This window comes from Dermacentor silvarum, chromosome 3 (genome assembly GCF_013339745.2).
Source record: "Dermacentor silvarum isolate Dsil-2018 chromosome 3, BIME_Dsil_1.4, whole genome shotgun sequence".
Taxonomy (NCBI): Eukaryota; Metazoa; Arthropoda; class Arachnida; order Ixodida; family Ixodidae; genus Dermacentor; species Dermacentor silvarum.
The window spans coordinates 150,174,925-150,202,283 of record NC_051156.1 but is presented as its reverse complement, the minus strand read 5'-3'; the positions used below and the strand labels follow the sequence as shown (position 1 = coordinate 150,202,283).

At 45.2% G+C, this 27,359-nt stretch overlaps 2 protein-coding genes across 3 annotated transcripts in view; one reads left to right on the top strand and one right to left on the bottom strand.

Moving 5' to 3' along the window:
- Window positions 1-5,476: 5,476 nt before the first annotated feature.
- Window positions 5,477-9,722, bottom strand: LOC119445907 (inhibitor of Bruton tyrosine kinase). The gene has a single exon (XM_037710206.2). It carries the CDS (start codon window positions 9,246-9,248, stop codon window positions 5,706-5,708), a length of 3,543 nt encoding a protein of 1,180 aa, XP_037566134.1. The 5' UTR covers window positions 9,249-9,722; the 3' UTR covers window positions 5,477-5,705.
- Window positions 9,723-9,943: 221 nt separating this feature from the next.
- Window positions 9,944-27,359, top strand: part of LOC119445905 (BCAS3 microtubule associated cell migration factor) — a 56,705-nt gene continuing 39,289 nt past the window's right edge. The window contains exons 1-13 of one of the 2 annotated variants that reach the window (XM_037710203.2): window positions 9,944-10,138; window positions 10,809-10,863; window positions 13,509-13,584; window positions 13,921-14,006; window positions 14,116-14,194; window positions 15,022-15,085; window positions 15,313-15,420; window positions 16,978-17,054; window positions 17,447-17,523; window positions 18,621-18,704; window positions 19,318-19,764; window positions 20,575-20,668; window positions 22,665-22,811. In XM_037710203.2, the coding sequence (XP_037566131.1) occupies window positions 10,068-10,138; window positions 10,809-10,863; window positions 13,509-13,584; window positions 13,921-14,006; window positions 14,116-14,194; window positions 15,022-15,085; window positions 15,313-15,420; window positions 16,978-17,054; window positions 17,447-17,523; window positions 18,621-18,704; window positions 19,318-19,764; window positions 20,575-20,668; window positions 22,665-22,811 (1,465 nt within the window). In that variant the 5' untranslated portion in view covers window positions 9,944-10,067. The remainder of the gene's footprint in view (window positions 10,139-10,808; window positions 10,864-13,508; window positions 13,585-13,920; window positions 14,007-14,115; window positions 14,195-15,021; window positions 15,086-15,312; window positions 15,421-16,977; window positions 17,055-17,446; window positions 17,524-18,620; window positions 18,705-19,317; window positions 19,765-20,574; window positions 20,669-22,664; window positions 22,812-27,359) is intronic. The other variant, XM_037710204.2, reaches the window with a different exon arrangement.

Sequence of the window (27,359 nt, the reverse complement as noted above, 5' to 3'; positions counted from 1 at the left end):
ATTAGTTCTGCGTGTTGCCGGTGCTGCTGCATGTCCAAGTTTATACAGCTGATAAAGCTACTATCATTTACTCCATATTGACCCTTTTCGCGGCGTTCCCGTGGGCGCTGCCATGTTTGATCACGTGGTGACGCGTCCATTGCTTGCCTCAACTGCCTTCGTTGCCTCCTTGTTTACAATGGAAGTGTATGACACCGGCGCGGCTTAGAAAACCTCTGTTTTCGGAGATATCATAGACGGTGACTAGGTGGACGACACGAAGCTTTGATCACAGCTTCAGAGAACATGCAAAAGCGCTTTCGGATCTCATTAAGCTATGTCCAAACGGCGCTAGCAGCGTATATGGTGCTTGTTCTAAAAGCGGGGCTAAATATGTATTCCAAGCTATCCAAGCTTTCCGATTATGAATTCAGTCCGGATTAGTGTGTTTTGCTCTTTGTTCTTTATTCGGCAAATATTTTGAAGCAGTGGCTTGTCAGTTTCTGACTCAGTGAAGTTCCTCGGTGCAGCCACGATCTGATTATTTTCTGCCATTCGTTCGCGGGTGTGCTCAGTTCCGATAGATTTGCTCTTGCTGCGCACAAGGCTTGAAACGTAGCTGTTTTGTACATTGTAATACCTTGTAGCAAATATATATTACAGCTAGTAACTCGCTTACTCTTGTGGAGCGTCACGAAACATTCAGTTTCGGCTATTCGTGCGCCATAGGTGTAGTCCGTCATTAATTGTGCGCATACAGTGCGCATATATTCAAGTGTGCGCCCATTCACTTCTTGATACGTTGGCGATAGAATGGGCGCAAGTTTTCCTGCCATTTGGGACAGATGTGTATGGATAACGTGCGCGAAACTTACTATGACAGGAAGCGCGCTACTCCCTTTGTCATTGTTTAACGAGTGGTACTCATTCTTGCCGACGTTCTGGGGATGAAGTACTTTCTGTGAAGGTTAGCGATACAAGGCTGGCGGATGAGCAAATTTCTGTATCCTCGAGGAAAGCCGTACATCACGAAGTGCCCGTAACACGTTGCAGCAGCGGTTGCAGCAGCAGTTGCAGCAGCGGTCCGCGAACTTGGCCACACACAAGTGCAGCCAACTACTGCACACGTCTTCAATCCACATGATTCAATCTAGCATGATTGGAGCAGTGTGTTAGCGAAAACTCAGTTGCATTTCCAACAGCTGATCGCACAGAAGCAAGGTAGAAGCGGTAATGGTTTCGTATTCGTTCGCGGTCGCTGAGGAGAGGTATGGCGTGCCGCCGCGAGCGCCATCTCGTTTCTCTAAAACAAACTGCTCCGCGAAAAGGGTCAATAGCTCTCTACACATTTGCTATCGCAATTGATGCTTCGCCTTTCAGGTGAAACTGCGACCACGTTTTTTGCAAAATAAATAGATGTCCTGTCACTTCGCCAGAATTAGTTGTTTGTCACCGACCTTCAGCTACTTCAATGCACACAGAATAACAATGGAAGACATATGTAGGAATTCCGCATTGTGCGTTCCTTTTACATTTGCTCTTCGGCTTTTCGAACATTTCATTCAAACTACTGCACTTCTACTGCTCACTAATCACGATATACAAGCGCATAACATCGATGAATCGTTTGTTCCCCGTTTTAGTACCGCTTATAAGCGCCAGTTGTTGAAGCATTATGTACTCTTCACCTTAAACAACACTTAGGCAAACCTACTGTAAATCAATTACGTAACATTTTTCTGGACCGCTAATTATTTATGTAGAATGTGTCATTCATTAGCGATAAATTATGCACTATGTACTGTTACTTTTTATGATTACCACTGCCCCTTTATTCCATTGCTGTTACATATGTCGCTTAGAGTGTGACTTAATTATTGAATGCAGTATTTTTTATTGCTTTTTATGCATATTCATATTTTGTGATACAAATGCATTTCATACTTCTGTATCTATCCCACTATAGTGAGAGTACATTAAGAAATTAATGTATGTCATCATGGCTACTAGTGAATGGTTAACTTGTGAAGGTTTATCATCTGCCGCCACTCCTTTCAGAGATCAGCTTGTGAACTGTCCTCTTCAGAGACATGTATATGCTGTCATAAGCCCATTGAAGTGGTAGCGTGGTAGCATTGTTTAGGCAAAACAGTAGTGCTGACGAGTCTCCCACCTGCGTGGCATATGCGGTGACTTCCCGGGCTCACGCCATGTTCTGTGGGATTGTCCTGTTGGCCATACACAGGCGTCTGAGTTACAACCTACAACACATAAAAATCAACAGTGTTCAGACACCTTAGACCTCTAACCTGGCTGAGGATTACACCTCACTTTTCTCTGTGAGCCTTTACTAGGATTTCATGTTAATGATTTCCCTTTCCAGAGGAATGCGTACAAGATAGGCCATAAAGTCAAAGCCCTATGGGGAACCTGGTGTCACCAACAGCCTTGCAACACCCCTTTTGTACACATTTTGCTAGAATTAAATGAACATATTTTTATTTTCCTACTATGCATAGAAAAGTATCATGTGCTGTTATCAGAAGCACAGTGAGCCAATATAACTGCCTTTTCATTTGAAAGTGCAGTCAACAGGTATGCATGCACATCTCATAGCAAGCACTTGCAAATATCACTATAACATTGGTGACATGTTTGCTCATCAGGGCAGTACAGGTACTAAAGTGTAAAACACATTAAAATTTGTTTGCACTTTACACTTTAACCCACCAATACTCTCGTAAAAAAGGGTGCTAAATTCACCATTTTTTCTTTCCCGGTAAATTATTGCCCATTACATCTGTACTTGAAAAATATATGTTTGGTTTGTCTCAATGCCCTGAAATATCAATGAAAGATATCTGTCCTGAAATGGAGTCTCTTCCTCAGAGCATGTGTTAAGTTCGAATGTAATAATTGGAACAGATAACAACAAAAGGAATTAAAAGCATTGTAGAACATCTTGAAGTGCCGAAATTCAAATGCACAATACAAACCGAGTTGACGAGTGCAACTTGTCTTCCAAGCAAAGCACAAGCAGCTGTGGCCTGGAGCAGTACAGCTTGTCCAAGGTGAATTAGTACAAACAGCTAGAACGAGTACAGCTCGGGCTTAGTAGTTAAATGGTTAAGCAAAATAATGCAAAGGAAAGGTCAGGCAATCTAATTGAGCTTCCCCTCTCCTGTGCTTTGGAATTTCATGTCAAGAAATTCAGGCACAAGAATAAATACTTTCCCGACTTAGTATCAGTCTGTATTTAAAACTTCAGAAATACGATAAAGTGAATGTAGATGCTGCTAGGAGAAGTCGAATTGCTTAACAAAGAATGCACTTAGCTTTTCTGACAAAACAAAAGGGCACTATCAGCTTATTAACACTGTCACCTTCAAGCAATCAATAAAATTTGATTTAAAAGTGCTGCTCAGACATGTCAGTCAGAAACCCAGTTTCATAAGTAAATGATTAGCATAGAAACAATGCTATCAATCAACGATTACGATTGAAACAATGTTATCTAAAGCATTTTTAAAACCAATAGTTAGAATTTTTTGCTGATGTCCAATGTAGTTAATGGATCACAAGAAAATTCATTAATTTGGATGATTGCCACCTGCTGTTCAGATGCATTTGACAGTAGCACAAGAAAGCTATGGTGTAAGATTAGCTTATGACCTTCAATTTTTATTTCCCCCCTTACTACACCCCCCCCCCTTTCTTCTGTACATTTATACCGGATTCGTAGAATACACAAAAAATGCGGCAGAACCCATCTAACGATGACTGTCGACGGTAATGTGTTAGCAATGAATCAATACAGTGATACAACGTATTGCCACCGTCAAAACGAGTTATGTATGAGGCGTGTACTGCAGCGAGGCTACTCTTTAGCACTTCCCTAGGAACACTTGGGACTATCTAGCATCGCGAAGTCTGCGTGTGAACTCCGAAATGCACGGCTCGCGAATGCATGCAGGCGCCGAGAAATGTGTCATGCGGCAACCAGGCTCCTCTCTTGTGCTTCTTTCTGGACACAGTGCGCCATCTAGTGGCACTGCCAAGAAGTCCGCACGTGGCCTTCGAGACGAGAAGCCTGATGCGCCAGTGCCTGCAAATCTGAGAATTGTTCCCTCACTTGCCGCACACTCAGTGGCGCATCCTCAATGACCCAAGTTGGCGAGGGGTTCTTTGCAGAGCAGTACATACACAGTGCATTTGTGGCAGAGCCTGTTAAAGTGCCTGGTTGCTGTCCTTGAGGAGACAATGTGACGTGGGTTCGATTCCCCTCAGCATCTGAGAAATTTGAGGGAACTTTTTCGTCATTGTAGAGCGACACATTCCCAGTGTCATATACCTAGTTGTTGGAGTCAAAGACGTTCATCAAAGAGTGGCACACACTCACTGACACATACACAGTGACCCAAGTTAGCATCAAAAAGGTTCATTGAAGACCAGCACAGACAGAGGGGCACATACCCGTCGCATTCATGGCGCAGCTCACTAAAGCGTTGGCATGACATACATTAATTGAAAAGCGGCACATACTTGGTGCATTTGGGGTGTGCTTGTTAAAGCATCGGGTTGCTGTTCTTGAGGAGACCTTGTGACGAGAGTTCGATTCTGCTCAGAATTAGAGAACGTTAAGGGATCTTTTTCATCACTGTAGAGCGGCACATTCCCAGTGCCACAGTTGCCCAAGCTGGCATCAATGACGTTTATTGAAGAGTGGCACACCACCTACTGACACATACTCAGTGCTCCAAGTCGGCGTCGAAGAGTTTCTTAACAGCGGTACATACCCAGTCCCGCGCCTACAGTGACTTATGTCAGCGTGATAGAAATTTGTTTAAGAGTGGCACGTTTGTACACATTGCCATATACTCAGTGACCCAAGTCGCTCCGATGGCTGGTTTTGAACCCTGTTACCTCAGCATAGCTGCCTAATGTGCTACCCATTCCACCGATTACCAAGTGACCCAGCTAAGCAGGAAAACAGTTACATACATAGACAGATACATAATACATAGATACGTAGCTCCCGGAAAGTGCATGAAGTACCCCAAGAATGGTAAAGCATTCACAACAGCCGTTTGCAGCAATGGCCAGTTCGCAGTGGTACCACAGTTGGTTTTGAACCCTGTTCCCTCAGCCCAGACCAACTGACAGATACGCAGTGCTCCAAATCGGCGCTGAAGCGTTTTATCGAACAGCAGTACCCCCACCCAGCCCTACGTCTACAGTGAACCATGTCGGCAGTGAAAGAAGTTTGTTGAAGAGCGGCATGTATGTACAAATTGCCACATACTCACTGACCCAAGTTGGGGCCATGGTTGGAACTACATTACGTCAACACAGCTGCCCAATGCACTACTCATTCGACCATGATCTGCCCAGTGATCCAGGTCGGCAGGAAAACGGTTAGATACAAACATAGATGAACAGCCCCCTGAAAGGAGCATGAAGTACCAAATGAATGCCAACGCATTAAAACTCACAGGAATGATACTACATAAAACTTTATATCAACAAAACAGTGCGAGAAATAATAATTAATGCCTAGAAGAAGTTCATTAAAGATTTAAAAGCTGTAGGCGGCTGCAAGGCTCCCTGTGAAAGCTCAACAATGTATTTCATGAGAGATAAAGAAAGCACACGTGCATCCAAGCTCACTTTCCAGTTTTGACAAGTCCCTTTATGCTCTTGACAAATCCTCTTCTGACCGCAAGTCATTATTTCTTCCTCCATACGGGGGCAGCATATGCATCTGGCAGGACCCTGCGGGCCGTTATCCTTTCCTCTGGGTTGTCTTCAGCATTGTAAAACTTCAGCAGCTCTTCAATTGCTTTGTCTTCCATGTTAATAATGTGAAGTGCTTTTGGCTTCACCTTCTCAAGGTTCTGCACCTTTTGCTCTTCAAACCTAAGTATGTCAATCATTCTGGGCACCTCAGCAGGAGGTGAAGACGGAGAAGGGAAGGTGCCGTGTGCACCCACTTCATTAAGTCTCGCACTGGGAGGAGACGAAGCTTGAGCTGTCTGCGATGCATTCTGAAACCATGGGCAGTTGGACGGTGGTGGTGTCTTGGGTGCGAGTATGTTCACTGGTGCGGTGCTCTTCATTTGTTTTCGCTGCTTCTGTGACAGCTTTACCATTGGCCGCACGGCCTCGACGTGTTTGCTGTCCTTTGGCGACTTGTGCCCTTCCTTGTCTGCCATGACTTCGCCGAGGCTCGGAAATGTGAAGACCGACACTGCTGGCGGAGAAGTGGCACCTTCGGAGAGTGTTCTTACTTTTCGCTCTGGTGCCTTGGTGGGAGCAATCTCCATTGTTGATGATTGCTGGCATGGCTTCGGCACGACAACTGGTGTTATGACTGAGCCACTGGTCTGCTTAGCAAAATCGCCTGAGCCGGGCACACGGGGCTCTTCCACGGGTTTTGCTGGGGAAGTGGAGAGGCCACTTGGCGCAGAAGATTCGGAAATTTTCCTCGGGGCACTCTTCCGTCTAGCTTTGCTTTTTGAATCCGGAGTGTTAGTGATGAGAAACTCAGCGTGATCAAACAATGCCCCATAATCTTCCTGGACCTTCTCAATGTCTTCCTTGCTGGGGTCACTCATGTAAGGTGTTACGACACGTCTTGACATGGCTGGCACCATTCCCTTGTAGCAGGATGCAAGGTCAGTGGCAGCATCATCACTGAGAGAGTCCAGTGAACATTCCAGAATAGCAGGAAGGTTGATGCACATAAACTGCACACACAGTGTTTTCAGCTGGTCTGCATTATACATGCAAGCTACTTCCAGGAGGTCAGAAACGTTCTTCAACGTCATCATGTCCCCAAGGGTGGCCTCACACATCTGCCTCAGTCGTGTCGCCAACAACTGGTCCGCGCTAACAAGAACCTGACAAATAAACTCAATGTCCCTGGAGTGCTTCAACTTAGGAACGTCATCCGTGTACAAGAATTCCAGAATGGCATCCAGAACCTTTGATGCTATGGGTAGAGACAACTGGCTGCTCGAATGCTCTACCCAGCCAAAAGACAGCATGCTGTTGAAATACTCCAACCTGGCCACAAGAATGCACCGGTGGCATGGGAAAGTCATGCCGTCACTAGACACTAGGGTAACATCACACAGGGTGTCGAACTTGTTCCTGAAGAAGCGGTACTTGGTCATTGGTGGTACAGTGCCAAGAACCACAGCATTGTTTTTGATACTCGCTTTGCTGAGGCAGTCTTTGAGGGAATGAACTCCAAGCTTCTTGGAGGCATCATGAACCTCTTTCAAAAATGCAGTCGTGATCCTCTTTCCCAGACTGTACTTGTTTGACAGCCCTACAATAACGCGTGCACTCTCACTCTCAAGGATGTTGCAACTGTTTGTGTAGATAAAACAGAGAACCTCTTCAAATGCCTTTACAGTTATGTTGTCAATGACGTGAACACCTGATGGCTCTATCTCATTGATAACTTTCTGGAAGTACTCGCTGCGAGATGCCAAAACGTAACGATGCAGGGGGTAGGAGTTGCCCTTTACTTTTACAATAATGTCGTGCACAGCATCTCCGCAGTCACCCGACTCCAACAGCTGCATCATGTGGCTCTGAAATTCCGAGTACATTACGTTGGGTTCGAACAAGAGGCCCACCTTGGGATTACTCTGAAGCACAGCGAAGCTTTCCCCAGCACAGCTGCAAGTGATTCTTGTTGCCCTGTTAACAGAGTGAAGCCTTTTCAAACTGATATGCTCGCACTCTTTCCACTCCAAGAGTTTGACCAGGCTACAAGCATTAGAGGATGGCAAAGCTGCCTTCTTTGATTGAGGACTGTTTTCAGAGACCTTCTTTACTTCCTTCTTTGGGGTCAGAGTTCCCAAGTAACCTTCGCCATCCTTTGAGACAAGAGCAATGTTTCTGGTGCTAAGGCAAACGTCCACAATATTGGGCTGCAGGTGGGTGTTAAAGAGACAGCGAGTGAGTGTAAGGTTTGAAGACTGCCACAGATATAGCTTTCCAGACTTGGTCAGCATTGCCACCTTAAGTGCTTGCTTCTCTCCGTCCCCGCTGCCGCTAACAGTGTCACCAGAATCATCGATCTGGCCTCCAACAACACTCAGCTGTTTGATTTCGAGTTGCTTAGATGCTATTTTGCGGCACTTGTACTCCTGACAAACATATATGTCACCTTTCACTGTTGCACAAACGACAGCGCCATCAGAAGACACAACATGGCTGAATCTTATGTCAGGATGGCTTAGTGTGGATATTTGCCTCGGAATGGTCTGCAGTCTGTCACCTTTTGGATGTCCAAGCTGTCCAGCATTCAGGCCGAACGTGTACACGCCATCTTCCGTGTAGATGACAGTGTGGTATTTCGCTGCACAGACTCCGACCACCTTTTTTTCCTTGAGGAATTTCATTGAGAGAGGCCTTGGAAACAGCACTTGAGGAGGCGGTGGGATGAGGCCCAGCTGGTGGTAGGTGTTCAAACCACATGTCAGGACTTGTCCATCTTCCATTAGCATAACAGTGTGGTCTTGTCCTGATGCTACGTCCACGCACCTTCCTTTGTTTACCTTGGTAAGCGGGAGCTGCGTCACGCTCAACGTCGTTTTCTCCGAGTTCAGCCCAAGCCGACCACCGAGACCATGTCCGCAGACGTACACGTCGCCGGCGTTCGTCAGGAAAACAGAGTGAAACTTTTGCATCTCGACCTTCTGGACGGAGATGCCGTCTCGCCGAAACGACTCCAGAACTTCGGGGTCCTTGGGCGACTGCTCGTTGGCGAGACCTAGTGTGAAGTTCTTGTTGGAGCCCCAGACGTACACTTCGCAGGGGTCCGACGGGGTGTACTCTATGTACGGCATTCTGTCGCGAACCGCCAGGTCCACGGGTGTCAGACCTTCGTAGTCGGACGTTGTGATGCTGGCGCCATGCTGGAGCAGAACCTTGGCGCAGTGCAGCTGTCCGTAGAAAACGGCCCTGTGCAGGGCAGTCCAGCCGGACTCGCGATCGCGCGCGTCTACGTCGGCGTGACATTGCTCGAGTAGCCATCTGACGAGTTCCACCTTGCCCAACGACGCGGCTACGTGGAGCGCCGTCCGACCGATGGGGTCAGTGACGCACCAGAAGTTGTGGCAGAGGTAACGACAGTATGTCTGTATCTCCGGCACTGTCCCCTTGGTGATGGAGGAGAGGACAAGATCGGCATGCGCCGAAGACTTGCACCTCGGAGTGCAGTCGGGTGTGGGCTGCAGGCTGGCGCTATCCATGGTTTGTTTCTTTTCTGCGCGCTGCGTGGTATACGCCTGTCTGGGAGGCAGCACCACGTCACTGCGCAACTGTTTGTCCGCTGACGGATGGTGGACGAGGGGGGGCTTTATGCAGGCGAGCGGTGGTCACACACGCACACCAGAGTTTCATACCGTCCTACATGGCCCCCCCACCGCGCACGGCACCCATAATTGTTGGACTCTACGTGGCTATTCCATGCTGAGACGTTTGACCGAGTCGACGAACAGGAAAGAAGGCAGCTGCTGGCAGGCGGGAGAAGGCATCACACCACCGAAGGAAGGCATATCGGTTATCTCAGAAGTTTCAGCATGCAACAAACAGTCGTAGGTTTCACTTTCTCCGACAGGGAAGGCGAACACAGAAACAAAACTACAATGCACACCGTAAGCAACTTGACTTTCAGCAAGATCGCAACTTCCAAGATGCTCACGCAAGCGTAGTTCCTTGCTTGATAATTCCGATAAGTCTTTGTGGCGCTGTATGTCGTCATTATATAATACTCTCAAAGTTATAGCTACATATCAGCAAAATATGTAACAATATAACTGAAATAATATAAAATTTACGACTTCTAAAATTTAGTTAGTTACTCATTATGCTTCTTTTAGTTGTTGCTAAACGTGTTCTTTCAGGCCTGTTTCACGGCCGGGGGATAAGGCGTGTGTGACGTCAGGCTTCAGCTGATGTTTGTAAACAAGATGGAGACATCTGTGCGGACGGTCATTTGATATTTCTTCTGATTTTGTGCGAACAACTAGCCAGTCGTATGCCAAAATTGGATCTCATTTGCCTGCGACATGGCAGCGGAGTCTCACAGGCGAGGTGTCAAGCCATCTGGCCTGGTGGTGCGACCACAGGCCGTGATCAAGTAGGTGCTCGAAGAACAATACACCAAAATACGCAGTACCCGATCTTGACACTGAAATCGGGCTGTCTTGCTCGCGTATTCGTCCGACTCCTATTGAACCGCCAGTCCCGAAATACATTTCTCGACGCGTTGGCACCCTTGCGTGGCCGAATGGGTCGCCTGGCGCCTCGTTTTTTCCGTAACCACGCTGCTCTGGAACAGCTCACTTTGTCTGCTCGCCTTTTATGCAACATCCGGTAATGCCTAACCCTAATAAAAGTATCAATCACTGGTTGGGTTAATTACGGGCTTCGCTGCTTTCTCGGTGGTAACGCGACGCAGAACAACGCACGGACAGTCGCGAACCGAGTTCCGTGCGTGCGCACGCCTCGAAACAGCTCTCGCTTTCCGTTGTTTCCGGGGTGCCATTCAAACGAGAGCTTGACCTTCGTTTGCATGCATCGTCTGCGCCCTGACGACAGACGAGTTTCCTACGGTTGACCGTACGCCCCCAGCTTCGCTAGGATGTGCCGTTATTTGCCAACAATGCCCGCATTCGGTCAATAAAATTCCCAACGAAAGCGCATTGTTGCGACGCCGCGTTTTTAGTCCGCTTAGTCACCCCTAGTAACACAGCTCGCTTGCATGAGTGCCAGTTGATTTAAATAATGCGTGTCGATTTTCCTTTCAGTGACAAGTCCTACATGGGCAGTGTTGTTGATCTGATCAATGAAGTCATTCCTCAAGTAAGTGAGCTTGACAAAATGTGTCGTTTTAAACACGTGAACAAAGCGTGGTAAGGTGGGAAAAAAAAAAAAAAAAAAAAAAGTGCATTGCGACATGCCCGGAGAGCAGTGGGCATTGTGACAGAACTTGGCTCCGCGGTACGCACCGACGTTTGGCGTTGCGACAGGCTTTAGTTTTTCTTTCTTATTTTTTTTTTATATTATGCGCACATTGCACGGCCACATTGCATTAAAGCTATTGCTGCACCTAAATGCAACACCATGTTCTTGGAACTTGTGTCTTTCTTTCCCTTTTTTTTTTTTTTTTTTCCCCTTGCGCAATTGGTTCTGGTGGTACAAGCACATGCTAGTTTATGCGCGAAACAAACGATAATTTCGCTTGCACAAAGCGCGAGCTTTTAAACAAAATGACCGAGTTGCATATAAATAAAGTTCAGGCATGTGTTCATTGCCTGAAAAAAAAAAATTAATGTTAAAGTATGTAAGCTCACTTGCATTTATGGAAATTGCATGCATATTGTTTACTTGCATCATTGTGGCCAACGTACATGGTGCTTTTTAAGAAAGAGAAGCTGCAGCATCATGTTAGAGAGAGACATTGTCATTCGACTGATAAGAAAATTCGTTATCAGAAAACATGTTGCCTTGTTCATCAGCTGTGTGGGCCACAATTCCTAGGTTTAGCATGCATGCTTACAGGCAGACAGGCAGCTTTTCGAGGTCTAGAAAGAACCCCAGGTGGTTATTGCCAGCCCTCCACTGCAGCGTGCCTTATAATCAGAACTGGTTTTGGCACGTAAAACCCCAGAAAGAAGAAGAAGGGAGGGGGATGGCTTCTACAAATGTTCTTCATTGAAAGAAATAATTCCACAAACATTAATAGAAGCTTCCTTCATAACAAACATTGTATACCAAAAGTGAGTGCTTACTGAATACATGAGATATCAACTGTACTGTACTACCTCTACAGGTGGTACAGGTGGATGGATATCACTTGTACTTCCGTAGAAAGATATTTTTATGTCGGTGCATTTAACCTTGCATATTTCAGACACCTATAGCCATTGTATGCTAGTTTTCATCTACAGTTATTCAGTAACTGCTGTAATATTGTGCATGTCTTGTAATGCACTAAAGAGCTAGAAGAGATCTGGCATTGTGCACTGCACACACATTGTACGACTTGGAACCGTTGGCGAAGGTAATCACAGAAAAATAATGAAGCCATGCTTAAGAGCAGAGAATTGGTCAGTATCATGCTGTGTTTTTTTTAAAGTGTTTTGTTCTTGACTGTAGCATCAGGCCATATTACACTTTACTAATCACAAGGTCCCAGCCGAATGTAGTTAAGCCATTATGTATGGTGATTGAATTTTCCAACCATTCTGCATTTTTAAGGACTGTTCCAGCTTTTATTAAATAATCCAGAGTCATTGCTTGGCCTTGTCAGGAAAACCATTTGTCCCAAACTGAGACTCGGATCTGTTGCGGTGGATAAGTAGCCATGGCATTTTGCTGCTGAATACGATTTTGCGGGTTTGATTCCCAGCCATAGTAGACACTTTCGAAACAGTGGGGGTGGAATGCAAAAATGCTTCTGTAACTTAGATTTAGGTGCACGTTAAAGAACCACAGGGGCTCAAAATTCATCTCGAGTCCCCTCCCCCAAGAAAAATGGCGTGGCATTGTGAATGATATGAGGGACACACCTGTATCATCATTTACTTTATTTCGATGCGTCTAGCCAACCTCTGTCCACAGCCATTGCCATTGTGAGGAGTACATGTGATCCTAAGTTGTAGCACGCATGCCAGTGCACAGTCAGGTGAGACACCCGACACATGTGCCTCAAGATGAGCAGCGAACTAGCTGAATGTATTCTGTGCACTAAAGTTTCTGTGGGGGTGTGCAGAGCTTTGCAGGGCAACCAACTTACAGGGGTGTGGAAAGGGTCCATTGTAAGAAAGTCTTGGAATCACAATTGTTAATGACAAAAATAATGAGATCTAAAATGTGTTGCAAGCACCACACAGCATTTCTGATTAAGGATTGTGGTTTACTAAGGTGTGCGACATGCTTTAAAAAAAAGCACTAGAAAATGGACGTCTGATTGTTTTCTGGTGGTGCCAGTATTCAGTCATGCAGTAAGTTCTGTTCTTTCGTTGTTTTTGACTTTTTAACTGTTTATGTGACGTTAATTTCTTGAATGGCTGAGTGATTTCTGAGTACAGTACAAGTGAAATAGTCCTCTTTTGTTCCTGTATTTCTGAATTTTTTGCAGAGTCCATACTCATGAACGTAATTGAATTTGCTGAAAAAATTGGAAGGGGGGGGAGCTTAGTCTATTTTGCTGCATCTGTTTGTCAATGATATCGAGTGTGCACATAATGTACTGAAAGCAAGACTTCTACATACCCACCAAATTAATTCACACTTGAATGGGAAGAAGGAAAGATTTAATCAAAAGAGCCCACAGACGATTTTTAGCCCAAGCTCTTACCTTCCCTGCCCTCAACCTACTGCATAACATTAGAAGCGCCAATGGCCTATGGTAATACTTTGTTAGGTTAAAGTTCCAGAAGTTTTTACTACTTTTGTGATTTGCATTTTTGTACTTGATATTGAAAAATGTTCATTTGTTTCAGGCCTACACCCAAACCTCAAAAGCAGAAGAAAAAGAAACAATTCAGTGGGTACGGTTTGCGTACACAGAAGTGAATGGTAAGCCTAGCTGCTTTTAATATTTTGACTGGACTATTTCCTTTAGTTCTGCTTCACTGCCACTTTGAGTGCATTATGGTGAAGCCCCGCTTGAGCATAAAATTTGTCTACATAATTTGCAATGCCACTTCACACATAAATTTGTAAAAAGTAATTGGCTTGGGTTATAGTACACCTAAAACGAGGTATGCATGCGCATGCTAGCCGCAGACTACCCCTCTTTCCTGTTTCTCTGTCTTGGTAATGCGTTCTTCAGGGAATGACCACCAGCTCGTGAAGCAGTTGTCGTACATTTAGTTATGACATGACTGGCATTCATTCCCTTTGCCTGCACAGATGGCAGCAGAGATTACAATGGAACAGTACCCCCGCTGTTACTTGTCGTTGGTTATGTAAATGGAGTCCAAGTTTGGTCTGTGTCGGTGAGTACCAAGCAGCATGTCTCAGAAATGTTGTAAATGCCAGATCGCCATTGTTTGGGCCAAGTTTAATTTATGCGCATCCACATTGTCAATTTTCGACCTCTTGCAGGCAAATGGTGAAGCACAAGAAGTTTTGTCTTGGAGACAAGGGCCTGTGAGGGCACTGAACATTCTGCCAGCACCAGACAGTAAGTCTCGCATGGCACTTACGGAAAACCGCCTTATTTTCTTTCTGTTTTGTGGCTTAGTGCTCGCTATAACTTTTAGGTCAATTGGCTGCCAACTTTTAGGTGTTACATTGATCTATGAATTCTCAGGCTTCATTTTCACGCATGACACACACACGTATATATATATATATATATAAACATGGAAATGAAGAAAGGTGTACGTGCACAGTTTGTACTAAGTGACTGTTTTTGGTCTTAAGTGCAATTGACACTGTGGGGAAGGTGGCATTTAGTATTTACTAAGCAACCACCCCATCTCTCCACAATAGTTGCAGGCAAAAACAGCTGAAGTCTCAATTCACTGTGCCTGACATAAAGGCTTGTTGCTTCATTACCTAATGTACTTATTTCACTTTTTGCTGGTATTTAGGCCTACACCGTAGTTTCACTCTATTGTTTGTGTATGTATTTCTTGTTCAAACATTGAATATGGCTTAATGAGGTTTTACTCTACATGGGGCATCTGCTGTTAGTGTAATACCATGAAGCACAGCGCCCTGTGCCTTTGTACTTAAAAAAAAAAAAGATAAAGGAAACTGCTGCAAAGTGAAAGTGTTAGCGAGGACAGAAAACCGCGTTCGCCATGACGTCATCACACATGCCATAGCTGCAGGATAGCGTCTTTAACAAGGGCTGTCGCTGAATAAACGCACGCTGTGTTCCCGTTCTTGTGTGAGTGTTCTTATGCTCCTGGCCGGCTGGCCGAACGCCATACTGGCCCGGTAGCAAGTTATATAACAGAAACCTTCTGGTCACCATGTTGGTATTTTTCTTTTTATTCACAGGCAGTTGTGGCAATGACCCGTTTGCATCAAAGAGGCCACTCGTGGCTCTTTGCGACAGCTCGAGGTAACTGGCTGTGACTTCTTTGTTTTGGTGTCCCTGTGGGGTAGTAAAGTTACAGACGTACGCATTTCTTCATGTGCATTTCTTCATGCCTGTAAGCTGCAACGAATTAACAACGTGATGTTACCCATGAAAACCATTTTATAGTCCACACATTCTCGACAGTTACTGACCTGCCTCTCCCCCCCCGCTTCTCTCCTCTTATTCTTTTTCTTCTCTTGCTACCACAGTCCTGCGCAGCAGTTTTGTTCTGTTAGCATCGTTTCCCTGAAGACCATGGACCAGGTTCACAGCATCAGGTTCAAAGAACCCATCAATGAGATTCGAGCCAATAAGAGGTGAGGCACTCGCAGGGGCACTGCAATCTGGGAATGCATGCGTTTAAATTGATGAAGCCTCACTGCGCTACGAATGTTCTTTGCATACTAAAGTACAACATGCCCTCGTTATAACGAAGCCACTTTATTCAAAATGCAGTTGAATTTTGATGTAACAAACACGGGCCTAATGAATGATCAGATACATAATGAAGTACTAAATCTGTATAATAATACTTTCGTGTTAGATGTGACTTAGTTATAACAAGGTTCAACTGTGGTCAAAGTAATGTAAAACTATTCCAGTCTGTTTTTATTCCGAATCCGCCATGAGCTCTCCGTGATACGCCAAAATGGCTTGGGCTCCGCCCACATAAGCTGGGCCCGAGCCATTTTGACCTATCACAGAGGGCTAATGGCAAATTTGGAATAAAAACAGATTGGAATAGCTTTATGTTATTCCGGCCTATACCACTTTATTAGTAGTTTTGTTTTTCATGGTCTCGGCTGAAGTGCATGCACTTTAGGCACTGATTATTCAAAGTGAAGTAGCTAGTGCTGGACTCCATTTAGTATGAAACGTGAACCAGGAAATTCGCGCCGGACTTTTTGATGAAGCAAGGCTGCAGACAGGGATAGTTGGTGATAGCTGATGGCAAAGCACGCTGCTCAGTGAAACAAAGATGGAAGTCCTCTTGCTTTTCCTCATACCAGTCTGGTAGAGCGAAAGAGCTTTGTGAAAGATGTTCTGGCAGGGTGGTGCCAGTTCATTGCGACTTGCTGTACCACCTGGTAATTGCTGACTGACAAGGCAGATACTTGCAAGCGTCAGCAGAATTTGGTGACTGTCGTGGTACTCGTCGTAGTGCTTTGCAGCTATGGTGTTCTGATGCCTTACGCAAGGTCATGGGTTCAATTCCTATTTATGGCAGCCACATTCCAATGGGGGAAGAATGCAAAAGTGCCCATACACTTAGATTTAGGTTGCTGCACATCAAAACACCCCAGGTGGCCAAAATTAATCTGGAACCTTCCCGCCATGGCATCCAGCCCTTCTAGCCCACTTGATGCCTCGGGACGCTAAACCTCATTATTTGATCTAATTTTATTTGATTTACAAGCTCTCATGCTGCTGGCGAGCTCTTTTTGCATTACTTTGGTTTTTTTAAGACTGCTTTACTTTAAATAAAGTATCCCCTATAACGAAGTCCATATCCTGTCCCAATGACTTTGTTATTATTGAGGGCTTAGTGGTCGTACCTTTTATTTCATGCACCGTGATAGCTTAGTGGCTGTGGCATTGCGCTACTGAGCTGAAGGTTGTGGATTTAATCCCGGCCGTCGCAGCTGTGTCGTGATAGTGGTGGAATGCAAAAATGCTCATGTGCTTGATTTAGGTGCATTTTTAAAAACCCCCGGCGGCCAAAATTAATGAGTCTCCCACTACAGCATGCCTCATAATCAGATAGACTATAGAGGTTTTGGTGTGCAAAACCCCATAATATAGTTTGAACTTTTAATTTTGCTCGATTGTGCTCTGCGTAGTTTGTTCTAGCTACATTCTTTTTTCTTCTGCAGAGTCCTGGTCGTGACCTTCCAAGACAAAATTTTTGTGTACAATGCTTGCACCTTTAAAGAACGCTTTTGTATTACTGGTAAGTATTTCCATTTTGTCCTTTATTTTTCTTGTCACCTGCTTTTCTTTTTCTGGTACTGTGGTTCAATGAAAGGGGTTCTTTGATTGTATTTTCATGTATAATTATTTCCTAGCATTGTGTCTGATGAAAAGAGGATGCTGTTCCTTTATTGAAACAATGATCTTTCTTCTAGTGTGCTTCCATTAACAGGAATTCCCAATTATGCTCACTCACACTTTTATGAACTCCAAACATGCAGGTTGCTTTCCTGTGTCGGGGCTAAATGTCAACCCAATTGCTCTACATACTCGATGGCTAGCTTTTGCGGATGATCTTTCTTCTAGTGTGCTTCCATTAACAGGAATTCCCAATTATGCTCACTCACACTTTTATGAACTCCAAACATGCAGGTTGCTTTCCTGTGTCGGGGCCAAATGTCAACCCAATTGCTCTACATACTCGATGGCTAGCTTTTGCGGATAAAGCGGTGAGTCACTGTTCTGGGAAACACTTTCTTAGAAGTGAATACACCTTGAAGATAATAGCCAGTTTTATAAATGCTTGAATTAATGCTTTTGCAGTTAAACAAAATACAAAATTTTGGGGTACTGCATAGCTATGAGGATATGTCAAAAATTAGCAGCAAAGTTGCAATATTTAGGTGTATATTCAAGTGTTATAATAAAGGTATTTTTTTTATTTCATGTAATCATCCCTCTGTGTAATGCACCTCTGGCTCTAATGTACTAGCTTTTACGTTCTATCAAAAACAATTTAGACTGAGGAGTTGACCTTGCCCAAATTGCCTCCTTGATGTCTGTGTTGTTCTCAATTCCTTCAATTCATTTGCATTTGTCCAAGTTCTAATGCATTTCACTTCTGACATTCTAGTACACTTCGCTTACACATCCATTCAACTTATTTGTCAGGCTCTCTGGGAATTGTGCGAGGTTTTACTTCCTTGAGTGGCGATACTAGTTGATGCAATGTACAAGTAGATATTATGAGCATCCTCGTGCGTACAAGCATACAAAAGATTCGCTAGATACAGCAGAAAATATGCTGCCGTTTACAACATTGCCTAGCTTTGCACATTAGGAGATGGAGGCGTGACAGTCCTTGTTTTGTCTGTAGAAGTGCACAATATGGTACATTCTTAAAACAATCACCTAATTTGTATGTAAGCCAACATACCAAAAATATCATCAACTTCCTAGGAAGAATGTGCTTGATGTGGTGCGCTAGCTAGGCCTTGCAGGTAAAAAATAATCGCTAAGGTGTGTTCATGTCAAAACTGAGCTGTAATCAGTCCCGAAGTAACAGTTTTGTGTTTGTTTTATCAGCAGAGTGCACTGTACATTTCTTTCTGGACTGTTTGAAGATAGGTAGCGTTTATTAGTCTTGGTGCTGTTGCTAGTTTGCATATGGAGGAATGGTGGTGGTCAGCAACATGACTCGTGTTGTGATTTTTCAGTCTGCATGATGCGTGCAGAATTTCACAGCTAATGCCGTTCAGGGCATTCTCATCTCACTGCTGGAACTTTGTCTTTTGCCTGAGTTGGGCTGTTCTGCGGATTATTCCAGCTTTTTCCAGTGCACCAGACGAGAGGCGGGGTCGCTGGCGAAGGCACGCAGTCATACACAGCAACAGTCATACATGCTGCAAAGGTAGGCTGATCAAGAACTGGTTTTCTTTTCCATGAGAATCTGCTTTTTGAAGTGAACGAATGAGAGAAAGTTTAAAAAGACCACCTCTTCGGGCTCTTATGGCCTGAATTTTTCTGTCACGGATTGGACTGCGCACCAACTTGGATGAAACCTAGAATATGGCATAGACAATTTTAACCAGCCACAATGACTCCGTGGCTATGGCGTACTGCTGCTAGGCATGAGGCTGCGGTTTTGATTCTTGGCCGAATTCTGATGCTGCGTGCCGTTAGATGCGGAATGCAAAATCACTTGTGTACATACGCTTACGTGTACATTAATTGTTGCATTTTAATTACTTAATTTAATATAACCTAATATATTGAATAATCTAAATAACTTCATTCTAATTATTGTACATTTATTATTTCACCCCAGGGGGTGCAATTAATCTAGCACCTCCCACAACGTTGTCCGTCATTGCCTGTGTGTTGGTTTGGAACATTAAACCTTATTGATTTTCATTTGATAAGTCATGAAGAGCAGCCACAAGTCATTATTTTGAGCTGTAAAATCAGTAACATAACCCAGCTTTCAACTATCTTGTCTTTGTTTTTTTCTGTTCTCTTTGTAGACGCTTGGCAAAGGGCTGTCCCTGTTTGGTGAAACTGTGGCCTCGAGCTTGACGGGCCACAAAGTGCCGTCGACGACCACCAGCTCCAAGAAGGACTGCCACCGGTTGGGAGGTGCTCTGAGTGGTGGCCTGGGTGGCGTAACTGGTGCTTCGACCGCCATGTGTTGTCCTGGTGTGGTGTCAGTTGTGGACGTGCTGGGTGTGGCAAACGGCTCGTTCAGCACGGAAGAGGACACCGACACTGAGGGCTTGGTGGCACACTTCCAGGCGCACTACGGGGAGCCGCTGTCGGCGCTCCACTTTGACCCAAGCGGCGTGCTCCTGTTCACGGCTGACCGGCTGGGTCACAACTTCCACCTGTTTCACCTCATGCCTCACCCAGGTGGTCCCACCTTCGGCAGTGTCCAGCACCTGTACACCCTCCACCGGGGTGACACCACCGCTAAGGTCAGTCTCGACATCGTACTCCAGAAGCCCTCTTGTTAACCGTCTGAACAGAGTGGAAAATGTTCAGGACAAAGACATTTACCCTCCAGTGAATGCGGCTAATATACAGAGGTGAACAGTACCATGGGCCTTGCTCCATCTCTGAAGTGATGATGATTTCTAATGGTATCTTTGAAGCAAGGGGGGGGGGGGGGTTCAAATAGTAACCTAGCCTGTGTGATCTACTTGTGTGTTACCATATCATAATCTAGCACTCTGCCTATCTGAGCTTCAGCTCTTAACATTACCTACTGCTGCGGGAATACCACCTCCATATCTTTTATATTTTCCACCAATAGCCTAAACGTGTTGTTTATCTCGACCACTGACCAGTTAATGCTCTCGTCAGCTTTGAATCCTAGTGCCTCTGGAAGGTCGACATTCCCTACAGTTCAAGCTGGGTGAATACATTGGCACTCCATCACAATTTACTGAAGTGCCAGCACATTGCATTGTGTAAATTGCATTGTTAGTGTTTTCTAGTGGCAAAAACGAGCAACAGACCTGCGCTGATCCTGTTGCCATGGTTGCTGCGATAACCAAGCCTGCTTATGTCTTATCAGTTCTTTCCTTATTTTTCGTATGTCACTGCAGTTACCTTTGCGCAAAGCTACTCAATTGTTTTCCAATTTCATCCTCGTGGGGGTTTTCTTCTCAGAGGCTTGAGATGTCGTTTGAGTTTTGTCCGCCCAACAGAAGCAACGTTCTTGTGCATCTGACTGTATCTACTAACTTCATAAAATAATGTGACATGTGCCCTTGTTCCTCCAGATACAAGATGTGGCGTTCTCATTGGACAGTCGGTGGGTCGCAGTGAGCACCCTCAGGGGCACCACTCATATATTCCCCATTACCCCCTATGGAGGTGAGGATGCTGCACTTTTGCATGGTCACTGCAGTGTGGTTTGTTTATAACAGTATCACTCATCACAATACAGTTAAAACTCGGTTTAACGAAGTGATAACCACGCTCGAATTATTTCGTTAAATCAGAAAGTTCCTAAAATCGAGAAAGGGATTTTTTGGTCCTTCGAAATCTAAAACTGTAACGTAACGACACCCAAAAGCTACTGTGGCATTGTATTTGCTGCCAACCCATGCGTGTGCATGTGAAAAGTTTGCGAGGGCGGCCCGCATTGGCTTGTGTGATGTGCAGTGCAGGCCAGGTAGACATCACATGTCACGTGAAGCTATGACAGGCTGCCAATATGCAAAGACGCAGAGAACGAATGCAGTGATTGTGCGAGCAGGCCAAGCAAGAAAGTTGAAAGGAGACAATCAGTCCCATCTGTCCCATAAACCATAAAATAACGAAAGCAACCACCGCTGCCCCTAGCGCCATCTGATACGTAAGAGCGTTACCGACTGCTGAGTCTGTTGTTCCGTGTCTGGGCGCGGCATCAAAATAAAGCTTGGGCCGTGACTAGGGCGCCAAGATGTTTTAACGCAATAGCGTTAGAGCGTATGCTCAACAAAACAAAAACAAAAAAAAACGTCTCTGTCGAAATCGGAAATAAATTGCCGCTTTTTTTACTCGTTTATTTCAGGAAAAACTTTGTTAAATCGAGTTTGGTGGCCATTACTTTCGTTAGTGGGTAATTTCTTCGTTAGGAGCGGGAACTTCGTAAAATTGGTTTTCGTTAGATCGAATTTTAACTGTTACAGTGATTGGCTTTGTAATATTATACATGCGTTAGGGAGGAGTTAGGGCTTAGACCGAAAATTGTTAAAAATGCAATTTTATGTGCTTATTTTAAATATGAGGTCTATCATTTTTTTATATCTCGTTCAGTTCTGACTTGATGCAAGTTTCCTTTATGTAACTTTCCAAAAAGATTGTGAGAAATCTGCTTCTCAGATTTCACTAAGCAGGGTTACAATGGGTCCTGCATGATTCAATGAACCCAATAAGGCCAACATCATTGCTCATGGCTATCCTAAAACAAGAACTGCAAGGCTTTCAAAAAAGACTTCCAGAATAACACTCATCTGAGTATTGACTTCAAAGACTCGCAACTCTCTTTTCAGGTTAGATAGCCATGATAGACAAAAATGCAGTCAATTAGGAGCTAACAATTAGATTTTCTACGAGTCGCATTCAACACCTAACTCAACATTTCGTAGCCTTTTCACCAAGCAAAGAGCGGAGGTCAAGACAACTTATTTTGCCTGATCATCTTTTGACAGTGATAGCTGTTCATTGTCATTGATGGGCATTAGGAGCTGTTAAATGTCATGACACTTTCAATACATATAGCTTGTGCTGGTATATACGTAGTTTCTACTAGAAAGCCACCACTGTTGATCAGTAGTGTGCCTTTGCCTATTCTGTATATGTCAATAATAATTTTAAAATTTCAGAATGATTTAGCTATATGCTTAAGAGTTGGGTGCAATGCATCTTCCTTTACAGTCAGTGCACTTGATTTGGAACGTATAGACAGAGTGAACATTAAGCACTAATATAGGCAGCATGCTTACCACCCCTAAACCAACGACTTCAGGGTGAGGTCATGTGGGAATTTCAAGGCGACAGCGCCCCTTGTCTTTCGGTGTAGTGTCCTTCCCGGCTTCTCTCATGGTAAAAGTAGCATTTTTTGGTATTGTTCAAGAGCCATTTATCAATACAACTCAAATCAGTTTTCTCTTTCGTGTCTATTTAAGAACTGGACGAAGCACTGTTGGCATGCGAAATGAAACCGTGCGGAAGAAAGCAAGATTCGCAAGGCAGCGGGTCGCTGGAGTTGCGTCAGCAGTTGCTATTCTTGCCTTATGTTTCGGGGCTGAAACTGGCGAATCTCGTATTACTTTGGGTTAAACTAATATCTTTTTACATTTTTTTGCTCTCTTCTATGCTTTAGGCCCCATCACCAGGAGAACCCACACCTCCCCCCGAGTTGTGAACCGGCTGAGCAGGTTTCACAAGAGCGCGGGCCTGGAAGAAATCCAGTCCGCCCCTTCCACCGGCCGCAACAGCCCTGTGCTCTCGGGAAGCCCCAGCTCTTCAAGTGAGCACTGCCATTATTTCTTCTTTCTGCGGGGCTCACTTTCTCATTGTGGCTGTCTCAACCATATACTTTAGGGTCCAACAATTTCGTGGCTGAAATACGGTCAATCCCGGATATAGATAACTCGAAAGGGGATCACGAAGTAGTCTGATATATAGATAATTCGAAATCTAAAATAAGCCTATCTGAAGCTTATCTGAGATCTCCGCACCTCTCGGGACCGTTTCCTGAGATTGTGAAAAGTGGGAACTTACCGATTTGCTTCTCCGCTTCTCTAAGGCCATGTCAAACACACAAAAGTTGACTTATTTATTGCACACTCTCTCAATAATGTTGCCAGTTGCTCGCGCTGCAAAATGGTATTCGCATCGGCAACCCTAAAAGGTCTGTGTCTCGTTTTTATTCAAGATAAGGTAGAAGTAGACGCTTCGCGAAAGCAAACTAGCCTGTATGGATACACGCCATGCTGCCGTCAGCGCACTTGTGCTGCGAATTGCGTGTGAACATACCCAGCTGCATGTCTTTTACAATACACTGTTTAAACGGCTGATCATCATACATGGGTAACGAGTCGGGAGGACTTGTGTCGGTTTTCAGAACCGTCTTTCACCACTTCTCTTCCACTTCTTGCCCACCATAAAAAGTTTGCGCATCTCTTCTAGTTGCGCGCCGCTGAGCGCTCCGGTGCCTCATGACCGGTACGTCCCTTCATTCTCGGTCATTCCGCTGTGGCCCCTGCGTCGGGGACTGCCGACACTACACACACGCTGTTAGTTTAGAAAGTGGATTTCAGCTTGCAGAACATCCAAGTCCATTCCCACTGACGTGTAACCGTGCAAGCAAAAATGAAGCGCATTCAGCGCGGACACGCAAGTCGCACAGAAATAAGTCTTGCGCACCATTGCCGCAATAGGGGAGTCTCACTGCTAAGTGCAGTGGTTTTGTTAAATTCAAACTGTAATGTAAAGATTCGTCCAAGTGGAGGTTGGCCACTCGTGGAATTATAAAATGCCATTCGTGGAAAGCCTTTGTCTACAAGCAGACAAATCTGGCAGCGCAGCATCTCCAGTTCAGCTTCCTGTGCCCGGTGCCACTCACTAAAAAGATGGAATCTTTCTTGTGGAGCATATAGGACCAGAGGCCTGTCGCATTCTTCAAGCAGAGTGGCGATCTGCTCTTGCCGATCAATCTCTTGTTTGACAGCATCTGCCAAAACAGTGCTATTTCAAATTTTCAGCATTCAATAATTCTGGCGACGCATATACAGTGTATATACCGTAAAACCTTGTTAATTGGATTTCACGGGATCGTGGAAATGTCCGAATTTACCGAATGTCGAATTATCGAGGGTATCAAGAAAGCAATAAACAAATGCTTACTACGTCAATATGCTTTTATTTACTGAATGAATCAGCAAATCCTGTTTCTATTTTGCATGAAAGCAGTGCAGAAGCTACAATTCTCATCATCTCGTGACCGATTAGCGCTCGCAGCAGCTGAGACCTCGCGATTTCCTTCGCAACGTGACCGCGGCGCGACTTGGCAGTGTCGCCAGATCGCTACCCATCCAGTGTTGCCAGGTTTGGCTATTTATAGCCAAATTGGGCTACCGAAAAAAAATTTTGGCGTCGACATCGATGAGTTGGCTATGTGGCTGTATTTGGGCTACTGAAAATCTGCGATTTGGCTTTGTTTGGGCTATAAGGGGCGCCCTAATCAAAGCTCCAGAGGGGCTCTGATCGAGTAGAAACAAATCTCGAAGGCTATGTTTTAGCTGACTGAGCCGGCAGCGCGCCTGTGCGTGCGCGAAATGCCATCCGCCCTCTCTCCCCCTCCATTCTCTGCGCCGTTGTCTGAACCAGTGGCTTTGATCTTTGATGTACTTCGCTATGCTCAGAGAGCAAAAAAAAAATTACACCATCTTCCCGTAGGAGAACCCTGAATAGTATGCGAAGCAGCCATGGGGTCGACTCAAGTTCCCATTACGCGAGCCCTCGTTGCATCAGTAGCAGCTTCTCGGCGGCATTGACGCTTCCTTTCAGCTTCGCGAGCCCGAAGTTCGGGATCGGCCTGTCACCGCTGCCATTTCGTGGCAGCGGCTCGAGCCCTCTTCTCAACACCGCATATCCACGAAGTGAATGATGATGAGTGGGCGAAGCACCGGGGCATCATTCGGGCAAAATGCCGGAAGCGTTCTCCGGAAGCCGGAAGCTGGCTTCCGGAACCGGAAGTGGAAGCAGAAGGGGAACCGGAAGCGGAAGCCGACTTCCGGTTCCGGCTTCCGGAAGCCGGAGCTTGGCGTACATGCGCAGTAGGGGTGTGGACGCCGCACAGCGGAGGGAGGGAGGGAGTGAAATAGCCCCGACCATAAGCTGCTTCGCATCTAAAAATAGGGTCGGGCGATCGTGGCGCCGACATGAAAAAAGCACGGGTAGATGACCCGCTCCAGCGTGTTCACGGCCATGGCTTCTTGGTGAACTATCGCGTCGAGCACAGCTTTCGACCTGCTTCACGTTTCTCACGCTAAGCTTTACTGCCATTTTATTTTTCCTGCGAGATGAGTTTTTGTTTGTGCTTACATTAGAGGTTCATTTCCGTAGGTTAGACTTAAGACCGAATCGTCCTCGGAGAGAAGAATCGAACCATGGGGAAGTGGGCCAAGTATGCGAGAAAGTATAAAAAAGAATGGGAGCAAGACCCTGAGCCCAAAGTGGGTCCTGGTGCGTTTGCTTATAGATGGCTTGCCCGTAACGTGACAGATGCAGGTACTTATTGTGCTAATATCGAAACAAGTTTGCCGCGATGCCATTAGTGCGCCACGTCACATGAACATCGCCCAGTGTGTTAGCTTAGCAGGTGATGTGTCGCGCTGCTGGCTCGAGGAAGGGGGTTAGATCCTCGGCCACGGCGGCCGCATTTCGATCGAGGCTAAATGTTGAAGCACCCGTGTATACTTAGGTTTATGTGCACGTTAAAGGACCCCAAGTGGTCCAAATTAATCCGGAGTCGCCCACTGCTTCATGCCTCCCAATCATATCGTGGTTTTGGCACATAAAACCCCAATAATTATTATTAATAGTATATCAACATGGTTTGCTTTTTGACAGTAACCGGTTTTCACAGGATTACCACTTTCATCAATTTGTCGTTTACCTTTGCTCTTTATTAGCCGTCGCAGCTTTTGCCATTTCGAGCGAGTTATGTTCGGGACGTGCTCGTCGCCGCAAACGACTGCGTGCTTCTTACATCTGTGTGCCGTTTTGCGCAGCAACCGTTTAAAGTTTCGCTTACACGGATTGAGACATCAAGTGGCATCTTTTGTCTCTCACTTCTTTTTAATGCATGTTCTTGGCATGCTGGAGACCTAAGATCGCGATCAGGTTGATGTAAGTGGAAACTATATAGAGTGTGTCCCAGCTAACCCGGGTCAATCTAATTAACGAGAAAACAAGATAGGACGATAAGACAAGTAATGCGAGATATCATGGCGCGATGCACTGGTTGCGGCTCATAAAAAAGAAGCCGTGGGCGCGTCACCGTCACAGACCGCTGGACAGCTGAAGTTTTTCTACACGGTAGGCGGATGTCACGTGAGAGCTCAATGATGCTGACATTATTTTGCGTCCAGGTGAGCTAAAAAGCAGAGTTCGTAGTTAGTATTACTGTATACAACTAAAAATAATAACTTACTACTATCTGTCATATAATAAGATTACTATGATTTCGCCTTCTGCAGCGATTCGCCGCAAGCGTGATGTAGACCGTCACGGCGGCAATCACATTTGGTTACAACGGGTTGTGCAAAAAAGGATTGCGTTGTTGAATGTGAAAATTTATATAGAAATAAAGCTTCAAATAAAAATGGCTATATTTGGCTACGAAATATTTTGCTCTATTTTTGTGTTTGGCTACATTTTGGCTACAATTTCTTTAACTTTGGGCTACGCCGCCTCGTCCGACCTGGCAACACTGTACCCATCACGATGTAGACGGTGTTCTTCATCCTCGAAAGCTTCGCACTGAGTAAAAACTAAACTACTGTTTGCCACAACCGCTGCGGACGGAACTGCAGCTACTATCGACGCAATCATGGTTGGCGACTACGCAGTCATGAAGGCACGTGGCCAACGCGATGCTAGGCGTGGTGGTAATGCAAGAATAAAGGCTTTAAAGGCACAAATACGCACAAAGCATCCTGGCATTGCTGTCATTCACGTACAATTTCCATTGATGACTATGGCGATGCAAACTCTGCCACTTCGTTTCGGTGGGCACTAATGCCATATTTGCTTATTTGCATTGCACATTTGCAGCACTCCGTGTTCGCTGAGCTCCGAGAGTTGTCCGAATTAACCAATGTGCGGCCAAATATGTCCGAATTAACGAGAGTTTCATTGCATTAAATAATGCATACGCCTGCTGGGACCAAAGGACGAATATGAATTATCCGATTTTCCAAATTAACGAGGTTTTACTGTATCAAATGTGGCGGTGAATGGGAGCTCGATGTACACTTGGTACATTGCTATACTACTGCATGGGATTTTC

Bases quoted from the DNA above. Each gene is read 5' to 3' on its own strand.
- LOC119445907 (XM_037710206.2), bottom strand. From the start codon at position 9,248: ATGGATAGCGCCAGCCTGCAGCCCACACCCGACTGCACTCCGAGGTGC.